Genomic DNA, 12,691 nt, shown 5'->3' on the forward strand with positions numbered 1-12,691 from the left:
ATTAGAATATTTTGAAAAACTTGATTTATTTCAGTAATTGCATTCAAAAGGTGTAACTTGTACATTATATTTATTCATTGCACACAGACTGATGCATTCAAATGTTTATTTCATTTAATTTTGATGATTTGAAGTGGCAACAAATGAAAATCCAAAATTCCGTGTGTCACAAAATTAGAATATTACTTAAGGCTAATACAAAAAAGGGATTTTTAGAAATGTTGGCCAACTGAAAAGTATGAAAATGAAAAATATGAGCATGTACAATACTCAATACTTGGTTGGAGCTCCCTTTGCCTCAATTACTGCGTTAATGCGGCGTGGCATGGAGTCGATGAGTTTCTGGCACTGCTCAGGTGTTATGAGAGCCCAGGTTGCTCTGATAGTGGCCTTCAACTCTTCTGCGTTTTTGGGTCTGGCATTCTGCATCTTCCTTTTCACAATACCCCACAGATTTTCTATGGGGCTAAGGTCAGGGGAGTTGGCGGGCCAATTTAGAACAGAAATACCATGGTCCGTAAACCAGGCACGGGTAGATTTTGCGCTGTGTGCAGGCGCCAAGTCCTGTTGGAACTTGAAATCTCCATCTCCATAGAGCACGTCAGCAGCAGGAAGCATGAAGTGCTCTAAAACTTGCTGGTAGACGGCTGCGTTGACCCTGGATCTCAGGAAACGCCTTAACCCGGCGTTCGGTTCATCCCGCAGCGCCAGTTCTGCTTGCCCCACCCCTTTCGTGAGCGCACTGCGCGCGGAGTGACCCCTGTTACGCGCCCCCGGCAACGGGGGTGGCGGGCAGGTAAGCTGCGCGGGCGGAGCGCGCGGAGAAACCCCTGTTACGAGCCCCCGGCCACGGGGGTGGCGGGCAGGTAAGCTGCTTACCTGCTGCGCTTGACGCCGACCGCGGCAAAGGCGGACGAGGCGGAGTGTCGTGCGGTGGGCGCGGTGGTGACCCTGGACGTGCGTCGGGCCCTTCTCACGGATCACCTCAGCTACGGCTCCCGGTGGGGCCCTCTCGGGGGAAGGGGCCTCGGTCCCGGACCCCGGCGAGGCGTCCCTTCTCCGCTCCGTAAAAGTGTCCATCTCTTTTTTTTCTTCTTCTTCTGTTGTGGCATATGCTGCAGGTGCCTGCTTGTTTTTCGTATGTGGGTAACAACATTTAACTATGTATATATATTTCCGAATTGGTTTAACTGCCACCCGCCTGAATCTATTTAAAATCTAATTTTTTTTTTATTTCAACCGCCGGACCCGACCCGCGGATAAAATCTAATTTTTTTTTATTTCAACAGCCCGAACCGCGGATAATCCGCGGACTCCGCGGTTGTGTCCGCAAACCGCGCATCTCTAGTGTATATATATATATATGTATATATGTGTATATATATATATATATATATATATATATATATATATGTATATATGTGTATATATATATATATGTATATATGTGTATATATATATATATATATATATATATATATATATATATATATACATACATATATATACATATACATATATATATATACATATACATTTATATACACATATATATACACATATACATATATATATACACACATATATATATATATATATATATATATATATATATACACATATACACCCATATATATATATATATATATATATATACACATATACACACATATATATATATATATACATATATATATATATATATATATATATATATATACATATATATATATATATATATATATATATATATATATATATATATATATATATATATATATATATATATATATATATATATATATATATATATATATATATACATACACACACACATACACATCAATATTATATATAAAACATGAACACATTTCTATATCAGGGCTATTCAACAACATCATGAAGAGGGCCGCCGTTTAAGAGCCCAAAGTCTCAGGGGCCAGACATCAACATTTGGATGTTTCTTTAGAAAGTGCCTCCGCAGGTAAACATTTTTGGACTGTTTACTTATTTACAAAGTAAACACAGCAGCTTTCACACTGCACTGTCATTAAATTGATTATTCTGTCCTCGCTACTCGTTTCCAGCGTGACAAAAGTAAAACGTCCATTGTGTGTTACACCAAGAAAATAGAAGTTTTAGTGTTAATACACACAGCAAACATTGCACACCCATGGTTTAACACTATTAAACCCTCTGCTGGTCAAATTCAACGTATTTAACCAGTTTTGATAGCCAGAGGTGAACAGCCAATAACAACACGACTATAAATACAAAAGACATCACAAAGTCAGCAATTTCAATACATTCATACTTTGTTGTCCTGTCGCTGTTAAAAGTCAGATTTTTGCGATTTATTTAGATTTTTTTCAGGGTGGACAGTGCCATCTTTTTGTACCCACGCACTGCTGCTTCATTGTAACACATGCTTTGCTGTTGCCCCGTGCGGGTTGGCGGGAGTATTGCATACGTGAGCAACCCTGTTTTGAATGGTTTCATCAAGCGGGTCGCCAGTTGAAAGCTCCTGATGTATAGGCTATGTGGGTATATATATATATATATATATATATATATATATATATATGTATATACATATATATATATATATATATAGCTACTTTACATGCAGTCGGCCCCCCAGCATATTTGTTTTAGCCCAATGCGGCCCCTGAGTTAAAACGTTTGGACACCCCTGCTTGATCAATGCTTGCTTTTATCACAAGTCAAATTGACTACTGTAACGCCTGACTTTCTAGTCTTTTTAAAAAATGTATTGCATCTTTACAACTACTCCAAAATTCAGTTGCATATGTCCTGATGAGGAGCAGAAGGTGGGCCCACATTCCACCAGTTTTAAATTCACTGCTTTGTGTGTTTCAGTATCCATTTTCTTCTGTTTTATACATGTGTTTCTTATGGTATTGGGCCTACAAACCCTCGCAGACCTTGAAATCCTCTGGCACTTGTCTCTTAATTATTCCCCAAATCAGAATGCAAGCAAACGGGATGGCATCTTTCTAGTATTGTATCTATGGAAGAGAGTGCCGAAGGAGTTATATTTTTAAGTGCAGCCTTTTTGATTTGGCTTTTATTTACCATTTATTAATTTGATGGAAGTCATTCGTATTTGACTTTGAATTTTGATTTACACTAGATTGTATTTTGTATGTATTTATTGTACATATAAATAAATAAATGATAAATGGGTTGTACTTGTATAGCGCTTTTCTACCTTCAAGGTACTCAAAGCGCTTTGACACTACTTCCACATTTACCCATTCACGCACACATTCACACACTGATGGAGGGAGCTGCCATGCAAGGCGCTAACCAGCACCCATCAGGAGCAAGGGTGAAGTGTCTTGCTCAGGACACAACGGACATGACGAGGTTGTGTATTAACATTAAATAAAAAGAGTATGGGCTACCAAGTCAAATGTCTTGTGTGTTCAGTCACGATCAAAAGTAATGTCATGGCTATCTTGAGTTTCCAATCATTTCTACAACTCTTATTTTTTTGTAATAGAGTGATTGGAGCACATACTTGTTGGTCACAAAAAACATTGATGACGTTTGGTTCTTTTATGAATTTATTATGGGTCTACTGAAAATGTGAGCAAATCTGATGGGTCAAAAGTATACATACAGCAATGTTAATATTTGCTTACATGTCCCTTGGCAAGTTTCACTGCAATAAGGCGCTTTTGGTAGCCATCCACAAGCTTCTGCTTGAATTTTTGACCACTCCTCTTGACAAAATTGGTGCAGTTCAGCTACGGTAAATGTGTTGCTTTTCTGACATGGACTTGTTTCTTCAGCATTGTCCACACATTTAAGTCAGGACCTTGGGAAGGCCATTCTAAAACCTTCATTCTAGCCCGATTTAGCCATTCCTTTACCACTTTTGATGTCTGTTTGGGGTCATTGTTCTGTTGGAACACCCAACTGCGCCTAAGACCCAACCTCCGGGCTGATGATTTTAGCTTGTCCTGAAGAATTTGGAGGTAATCCTCCTTTTTTATTGTCCCATTTAAAGCACCAGTTCCATTGGCAGCCAAACAGGCCCAGAGCATAATACTACCAGCACCATGCTTGACGGTAGGAATTGTGTTCCTGGGATTAAAGGCCTCAACTCATATTGCTGGGTATTGTGGCCAAACAGCTCCATTTTTGTTTCATCTGACATCACATGGACAAAGATAAGACCTTCTGGAGGAAAGTTCTGTGGTCAGATTAAACAAAAATTTAGCTGTTTGGCCACAATACCAAGCAAATGTTGCATACGGACGGCGTGGCGAAGTTGGGAGAGTGGCCGTGCCAGCAATCTGAGGGTTCCTGGTTCAATCCCCACCTTCTACCATCCTAGTCACGTCCGTTGTGTCCTTGAGCAAGACACTTCACCTTTGCTCCTGATGGGCCTGGTTAGCGCCGTGCATGGCAGCTCCCGCCATCAGTGTGTGAATGTGTGTGTGAATGGGTGAATGAGGTAATAGTGTCAAAGTGCTTTGAGTTCCTTAAAAAAAAAAGGTAGAAAAGCGCTATACAAGTACGACCCATTTACCATAGATGATGTTTTACAGATTATCTTCAAGACGCTCTCTGACCATCTCTTCAGGATACGCCATTTTGTGGGCGCTCATATTTATGTGCCTCCACTAAGACTGCGTCTTCTCCTTGTCAGCCATGTTGTAGTTTTTAGCACTTCCATAGCAAAATGACTGACAGATATAAGTTAGAACTGTACGCTTCTTTGTATTAGAAATGGTAACGCAAGATGCATGTGCATGTAGGAGCCAGTCTGCCCCACAACAAAAATAAGGAACTCTGTCAGGGACAACTGTTAAAAAGTGTTTTGTCAAAGTATTACTGGTTTTGCAAAGTTATTGAGAAAGGTTGCACAAGCGGATATGCTTTTATTGTGATAAGGAACTCGGAGATGAAGTGTTTCTTTCAATGTAACGGTAAAGACAACGCTAGGGTGAGGATAGTTGATGTATTCAAAAGTGAAATAGAAACTGAGTTCAAAGAATTCTAGCCCAAGCTGAAAGGGAAACAAGGTAGTGTAGTGATTTACATTTACAGTATATAGCGCTTTTCTCTAGTTAAACAACTTTTTCAGTTAATGTTTAAGTTGTTTAAATATACAAATGCTAAAGTACACAACGTTTCCTAACGAGCCATTTAATTTGTATGCCTGCCCATTAGTTTGTACGCTGGCCATTGGACCCACGATGACAGATGGAAATAAAAGACCACAGTGACAGATGGAAATAAAAGACCACAGTGACGGATGGAAATAAAAGACCACGGTGACAGATGGAAAAAAAGGCCACGATGACCATCAGTTCTGGACCTTCATTTCAGCAAACTTATCGACTACAACTGGATGAGAATGGGGGACACGCACAAAGCTCTTGGGGTAAACCTCTACCATATATGGAAATATCCGCAGACATAACTAATGTGGAAGATGTCACTAATGTCTCTAATTCTAAACAGCTCGTTTGGAACAAGTATCATTAGTTTTGAAGTCCAAAAACCTCCATATTGTACTTCACCACCTCTTTGTTAACCAGTGGAATTGTAGTTTTTATTGTTAGTTTTGAAGTCCAAATACCTTGCGGGGTCCAGTGTGACTTGTAGGTCACACCGGACCCCGACTTTAACAAGTTGAAAAACGTATTCCGGTGTTACCATTTAGTGGTCAATTGTACGGAATATGTACTGTGCAATCTACTAATAAAAGTTTAAATCAATCAAACACACCTTTTTTATTAACCAGTAGAATTGTAGTTTTTTGCCATTCTTCCTCTCCAAGATGTTATTGCTTGTATACACTGTGTGTGTGTGTGTGTGTGTGTGTGTGTGTGTGTGTGTGTGTGTGTGTGTGTGTGTGTGTGTGTGTGTGTGTGTGTGTGTGTGTGTGTGTGTGTGTGTGTGCGTGCGTGTGTTTTGACACAATCAACATCATGCGTCTCGGCTCTGTAGTCACAGCCACACAGCACCATGCGGATGAAAGAACGGTACCGGTACTTTTCAAAGGCAGTATAGTACTGATTTCAATCAATTTGTATCGCAGCACTTTTTTAGTAGCGGTATACTGTACAAACCTAATGCCGTGTTAAGATTAAACTTATATTGACACAAAAGTTCACATTTTCATTGAAAGTATTGAAGTCTTTGGATAGAGGATGAAGCGTTAAACAGCTGTGCCTAGTTCAGGATGCCAGGGACCAGAACCCCAATCATTGTCATATTAGACTCACCAGAGCGTCGATGAGGACTTCAGCGCCTTCCTCGCTCTCGTGGAGAGTGTCGATGTCCGTCAGCTCCTGGAGGAGGTCCACCACTGCTATGGCAACATGTAGATCAGGCTAAGGACCAGAACAATATCATAATACACCTGGGTCTGGACCGGGATGTCCACACAACATACAGCACCAGGGTCATGTGATGAACCAGCAGTTATTGCTAATAATCCACAAGGTCAAGTGTGGAGAAATCTATGGTCCAGGAGGAAAAGGATATCAGTGTTTTCGTGACTGAGAAGGCCCATCAGCGAGTGAACAGAGTTGAGCTCCACCAGCAGGTGATAGAGATCGGGCATGGTGGCAATTACGTGCATTTCCTGTATGATGTCATTTAGATCCAGTTCTGACTCCATGAACCTGGACCCAAGGACCAGAAGAAAAGAGTTAACAAGACAATCTTAGCGTTGCAGACAGTGGTGATTATCGCACTTACTTCTCTGGGTTGTCTGGAAACTTAATCCTGAGTTCCTGGTTTTTGTAGGAGCGTTTCTCAAAGGTCAGGATCATTTTCTTCACCGAGCTCTCATCCACCGGCTCTGCCTGTTTGATACCAGACAAGAATGGACATACAAAAGTCCAATAGGATTATGTGAGAGGAAGCAAAGTCTTGATGACGTGGTGGACACATCCTTATACATACTGTACATGTACACATACATATATGTACATATTACAGATGTAACTGTAAACGGTATAATGATAAACCCTGGTAAAATTGCAGACGGTTAGTAATACCGTTTAAACTTTTAATTACCGAAAAAAAAAACTCATTTATGAATGCATTTTAGGCAACACGGCTTCCTTCCTGGAAGCAGAAACACCACACTGGTGCCTTTACGCTCCACAAAAGATGGCGGCAACTACACAGACTTTTCTCTGGAGCTGTTCCCTCCAAGTAAACGGAGCCGATTGCTTGGTTGCACTTAATTTCACTGGCTTCTACTTCCGTGGAGTCTGGGCGTGTGTTTAAAATTGTCCAGAGTTAGCATGCAGCAGGAGATGTGTCGGGAACTTTAGTTTGTTTACTGGGATGTTCCCACAAATATGTGTCTTTAAATAAATGGATCATGTTTATATATAGCAAGGGCGTCCACTCATTTTCATGGTGGGCCACATGGCAGATATCAAAGCCCCCGGAGAACCGCTACATGATAATATTACGCAGTTTTTTATTATTATCGTTGTTTACCAACACACTCATGGAAAACCTGCTTGTGAATCAAAAGTCAAAGTGACAACTTAAGTTCAGCTAGGGTAGAATTTTCATAAGAAAAAGGGTTTGAATGACACAAAGGCAAGAAATACAGTACGAACAGGATTGAGAAGGCACTATTCAGTTTACCTGACACATGAAACGTGGCAAATTGCAGGAGACCACTGTTCACTTTAGCCGCCGTTCCAACTTTGACCACAGCGTCAGTTGCTATGTAGAGTGGAGCTTTCCCTCATTTTCAGCAGACTGCATTACAAAATGATTAACCCCTGCTATTCCTCTCATGCGAGATCCACCCAGGAATGGGGCCAAATAAATCCCTTTCCTACTGTAGCTTGTTGCATCAAATACCGTATTTTTCGGACTATAAGTCGCTCCGGAGTATACGTCGCACCGGCCGAAAATGCACAATAAAGAAGAAAAAAAAACATATATACGTCGCACTGGAGTTTAAGTAGCATTTTTGGGGGAAATTTATTTGATAAAACCCAACAAGAATAAACATTTGAAAGGCAATTTAAAATAAATAAAGAATAGTGAACAACAGGCTGAATAAGTATACGTTATATGACGCATAAATAACCAACTGAGAACGTGCCTGGTATGTTAACGCAACACATCATGGCAAGAGTCATTCAAATAACTATAACATATAGAACATGATATACGTTTACCAAACAATCTGTCACTCCCGATCGCTAAATTCGATGAAATCTTCCTCTTCGGTGTCGCTCCTGGTATGCGCCGCTAGCGTCCATTCTTTCTGCTGCTCGGTCGCCGTTTTCTGCTGCATATTTCACTACGTCCAGCTTGTAATCTGCAGTATATGATTTCCTTTTCAGTGCCATTTTAGCTCAGTCCTTCTCAGTTTTTATAAGTTACCGCCAATGTTGATGTGATCCATTTTAATAGCTCCGGCAGTAGCATATAGCATATAGCAGTTAGCATTCCAAAACCCACAATGCACTTCTGCAATGACCCGCCCCCCGCCGAATTCTTATTGGTTGGCGTGTGAGTGACGATTGCTGACGTGTGTGTGATGATGGCTGCCATTTGCTTCGTCCCTCACGCGAATGAGATAAATAATATTATTTGATATTTTACGGTAATGTGTTAATAATTTCACACATAAGTCGCTCCGGAGTATACGTCGCACCCACGGCCAAACTATGAAAAAAAACATCGACTTATAGTCCGAAAAATACAGTACTATTGAGTTACGAGCTGCATTTGCATGCCTTTGTTTTTTTTCTGTCAAAATGTAGATACATTAATCAATAAAGTTGATGCACATTCTTTCCAGGCTATGGCGGCCCACAAAGAATAATGGGGCGGGCCAGATGTGGCCCCCGGGCCTTGAGTTTGACACATAGTCTGGAGGCCACGCCCCCTCCAGCTCCATGCGGACCTGAGTGACGTGTCGACAGCCTATTTTCACGTACGCTTTCCCACTATATAAACAGCGTGCCTGCCCAATCACGTTATAACATCTACAGCTTTTAGAGAGTGCACAACTGCGCACACAACAAGGAGACGAAGCAGAAGAACGAGGAAGATACAGCCACGGCGACGCCGACGACAAGTAAGATGAAGAAATACGCTTGTAAGTTCCAAGCCTAAGCTGCGATTGGACCTGGATAGCCTCCGGGAAGAAGTAGTGAACTACCAAGTGCTTGGCACAACGTTCCCTCTAAGGTACGCGCCTGCGCAATTGCGCACTGCTCAAGCGTCCTCTGCGCACAGCAAATATATGCCGCGCACCAAATCAAACTCATCTGAATTCTAAACAAAATAAACAAATTTATTCTGTATAATTTTGCAATGCAACTCTGAGTGACAGTGACAACAAGCGGCCCTAACGGTGTTCGTCAACACCGTTCAATTGAACACCGTTTAATTATTGGAACGTCTATCGAGATGCTTCGAGGACAGGAATTATATCGATCACTTTATTGAGCAAAACTGTTTATATTCGGCATAACCACACCAAAAACATGAGTAAAAAACTTCTATCTCGAAAAACTAGTCATTTTCTGCCTTACAAACAAGGCCAAAACCAACTTGTCATCTGTCACCAACACGCATAGCACTAAGCCACTGGTGCGTTTATGGCCACACAAAAAGTCGGACAACTCAAACACCACACAAAGTTACACTATGACTCCTCAGTCATACGTGTGCTTATTCTACTGTCATTTATTATTAATGTTCATTTATTTATATTAATCATGGAATGCTGTTACTAGAGAAAGTTACAGGAATGCACACTTCATCCTATGCTTACATTTCATTGTGCAACATGAGGATGTTTAAGGGGAACTAAATGTGATCTCTGCAAGGGGTACAAATGATTTCCAAAGCAGGACCCCCACCCAGACATATTGTACAATACTAATACTTTTATTTTCATTACAAGTGGGCCAAATCACTAATATTACTAAATAATCTCATGAAAATGACTCCTCTCATTTGAGTGTTATAATAAAAGATTGGTTTGAGACAGGTGTGCTGCTGGTATTGCCACGTGTGATGTTGCTCACATGTGCTCCACTGAATGCTCAGGGAGTTTTTGTGTTTGCTCAGACACATGAACAATTAGAGGGAACATTGCTTGGCAGTGAAAATCTTCCTCAGGAAGCAAGGATTGACCGGTTTTGGGCCATGCTAGGGAGAGATGGAAGATACCAGACTCTAGCGCATATGATGAAAGCACTTTTGTGCGTGCCACACAGCAATGCATCATCAGAGAGGGTGTTCAGCATGGTTAGAAAAATAGTGACAGATAATAGAACAAGGATGGACAATTCAACCCTTAACTCACTCCTTTCCTGCAAATTAAATTTCACAGATGCTGCCCACACCTATGGTCCTTCAAAGGCTGTGCCTCTGGCTGCAAAGCATTGCACTTTCAAGTACAACAATGAGTAGAGGAGTGTTATGTGTGTGTATATGTGTAAATAAATGAACACTGAAATTCAAGTATTTATTTTATCCATCCATTTTCTACCGCTTATTCCCTTTGGGGTCGCGGGGGGCGCTGGAGCCTATCTCAGCTACAATCGGGCGGAAGGCGGGGTACACCCTGGACAAGTCGCCACCTCATCGCAGTGTTATATATATATATATATATATATATATATATATATATACATATATATATATATATATATATATATATATATAAAATGAAATATATATATATAGCTAGAATTCACTGAAAGTCAAGTATTTATTATATATATATATATATATATATATATATATATATATATATATATATACGTTGTGTCCTTGGGCAAGACACTTCACCCCTTGCTCCTGATGGCTGCTGGTTAGCGCCTTGCATGGCAGCTCCCGCCATCAGTGTGTGAATGTGTGTGTACATGGGTGAATGTGGAAATACTGTCAAAGCGCTTTGAGTACCTTGAAGGTAGAAAAGCGCTATACAAGTATAACCCATTTATCATTTATTATATATGAAATACTTGACTTGGTGAATTCTAGATGTAAATCTACTCCTCCCCTCTTAACCACGCCCCCAATCACACCCCCACGCCCACAACCCCGAAATCGGAGGTCTCAAGGTTGGCAAGTATGAAAAATTAACTTTGAATAGTTTGAAGATCATATTCCACGCTGTATGATGAGTTGCACCTACCTCGGGGTCATCTTCATCCTGCTCCATCAGCTTCTCCAGGATCTTCTTGCGGTCGGCCGTGGAGTCGTCGCCATCAGCCATGTCGGCCCCTCCTTCCACGCCCGCTCCTGGCCCATCTCTGGCTCTGGAATGGTGCAACTTCTGCTGCTTTGCACTTCTGCCGTCCTCCTCGCCTCCGTCCTCCTCTCTGGAACGTGTTGCTCCTCTGTCCGGCTGGAAGGTGTGCAGACGTGAGTAAACACCGGGGGAAGAAAACATTCCATGCATGGCCCCTGTAGGCCCAAGTTACTAACTGGGGGGAGGATGTATCCATGCATGCAATGTGCAGCCACCAATAAGCAAGTATTCCTAAAAAAGCTCATTTCGTAAGTCAGTCTGCTTCTCCAAACAGTAAACCTGCCAAACTATTCACAAAGTCCTCCTAAAAGCTGCATGCTAACATTATTCTCCTAAAAGCTGCATGCTAACATCCATCCATCCATCCATTTCTACCGCTTGTCCCTTTTGGGGTCGCGGGGGGTGCTGGAGCCTATCTCAGCTGCATTCGGGCGGAAGGCGGTGTACACCCTGGACAAGTCGCCACCTCATCGCAAGGCCAACACAGATAGACAGACAACATTCACACACTAGGGACAATTTAGTGTTGCCAATCAACCTATCCCCAGGTGCATGTCTTTGGAGGTGGGAGGAAGCCGGAGTACCATTAATTGATTTACGTGGACCCCGACTTAAATAAGTTGAAAAACGTATTCGGGTGTTACCATTTAGTGGTCAATTGTACGGAATATGTACTGAACTGTGCAATCTACTAATAAAAGTTTCAATCAATCAAAAACCCACGCAGTCACGGGGAGAACATGCAAACTCCACACAGAAAGATCCCGGGCCCGGGATTGAACTCACGACTACTCAGGACCTTCGTATTGTGAGGCACTCCTAAAAGCTGCATGCTAACGCTAAGAAGACCAGGTGAGTGTAAATGCTCACCTGGTAGTTCAGAAGCTCTCCAACGTCCATAGCGCCTGATGACAAAACGTCACAGTGGGACAAAGTTTCAAAATAACTTAGGCGAGGATGTTTACACTTGAAATAACTTAGGCGAGGATGGGGACAAGCGGTAGGAAAAGGATGGATGGATGTTTACGGAGGCTAGTCGGCTAGTGTGGAGCCGCAAACATGTGCCGTAAATCAGGAGAACACCGTCGTAAAGTCTGTCACGACACCCCCGGTTCAGGAAGACACGATCGGTCCACGCATGCGCAAAGACGACGTCATTGTCTTCCACTTGTTTTACGACAGTTCTTTTCGTGCACGCCGTCACTGTTATCATGGTTTTCTTTTTTGTCATATTTTTGATTTGAATAACAATGTAATATAAACAATTTATTACAGAACAAAACAGACGTTTTGAAACCGTACAGAAACCTGAACAATGCATTAAATGGCAAAGAAATGTATATCTTTTGACTACTTTATTTACATCAATTCAGTCTGCAGATATACATTTAA

At 41.5% G+C, this 12,691-nt stretch overlaps 1 protein-coding gene across 1 annotated transcript in view; it reads right to left on the reverse strand.

Annotated features, from left to right (window-relative positions):
- Positions 1 to 12,370, reverse strand: part of ctnnbl1 (catenin, beta like 1) — a 51,435-nt gene extending 39,065 nt beyond the window's left edge. Inside the window, exons 1-5 of the mRNA XM_072915912.1 lie at positions 12,170 to 12,370; positions 11,183 to 11,395; positions 6,745 to 6,851; positions 6,527 to 6,668; positions 6,267 to 6,362 (exon numbers count right to left, since the gene is read on the reverse strand). Of these exons, the coding sequence (XP_072772013.1) occupies positions 6,267 to 6,362; positions 6,527 to 6,668; positions 6,745 to 6,851; positions 11,183 to 11,395; positions 12,170 to 12,199 (588 nt within the window). The 5' untranslated portion in view covers positions 12,200 to 12,370. The remainder of the gene's footprint in view (positions 1 to 6,266; positions 6,363 to 6,526; positions 6,669 to 6,744; positions 6,852 to 11,182; positions 11,396 to 12,169) is intronic.
- Between the last annotated feature and the right edge of the window lie 321 nt (positions 12,371 to 12,691).

Source organism: Nerophis lumbriciformis, linkage group LG23 (assembly GCF_033978685.3).
Source record: "Nerophis lumbriciformis linkage group LG23, RoL_Nlum_v2.1, whole genome shotgun sequence".
NCBI lineage: Eukaryota > Metazoa > Chordata > Actinopteri > Syngnathiformes > Syngnathidae > Nerophis > Nerophis lumbriciformis.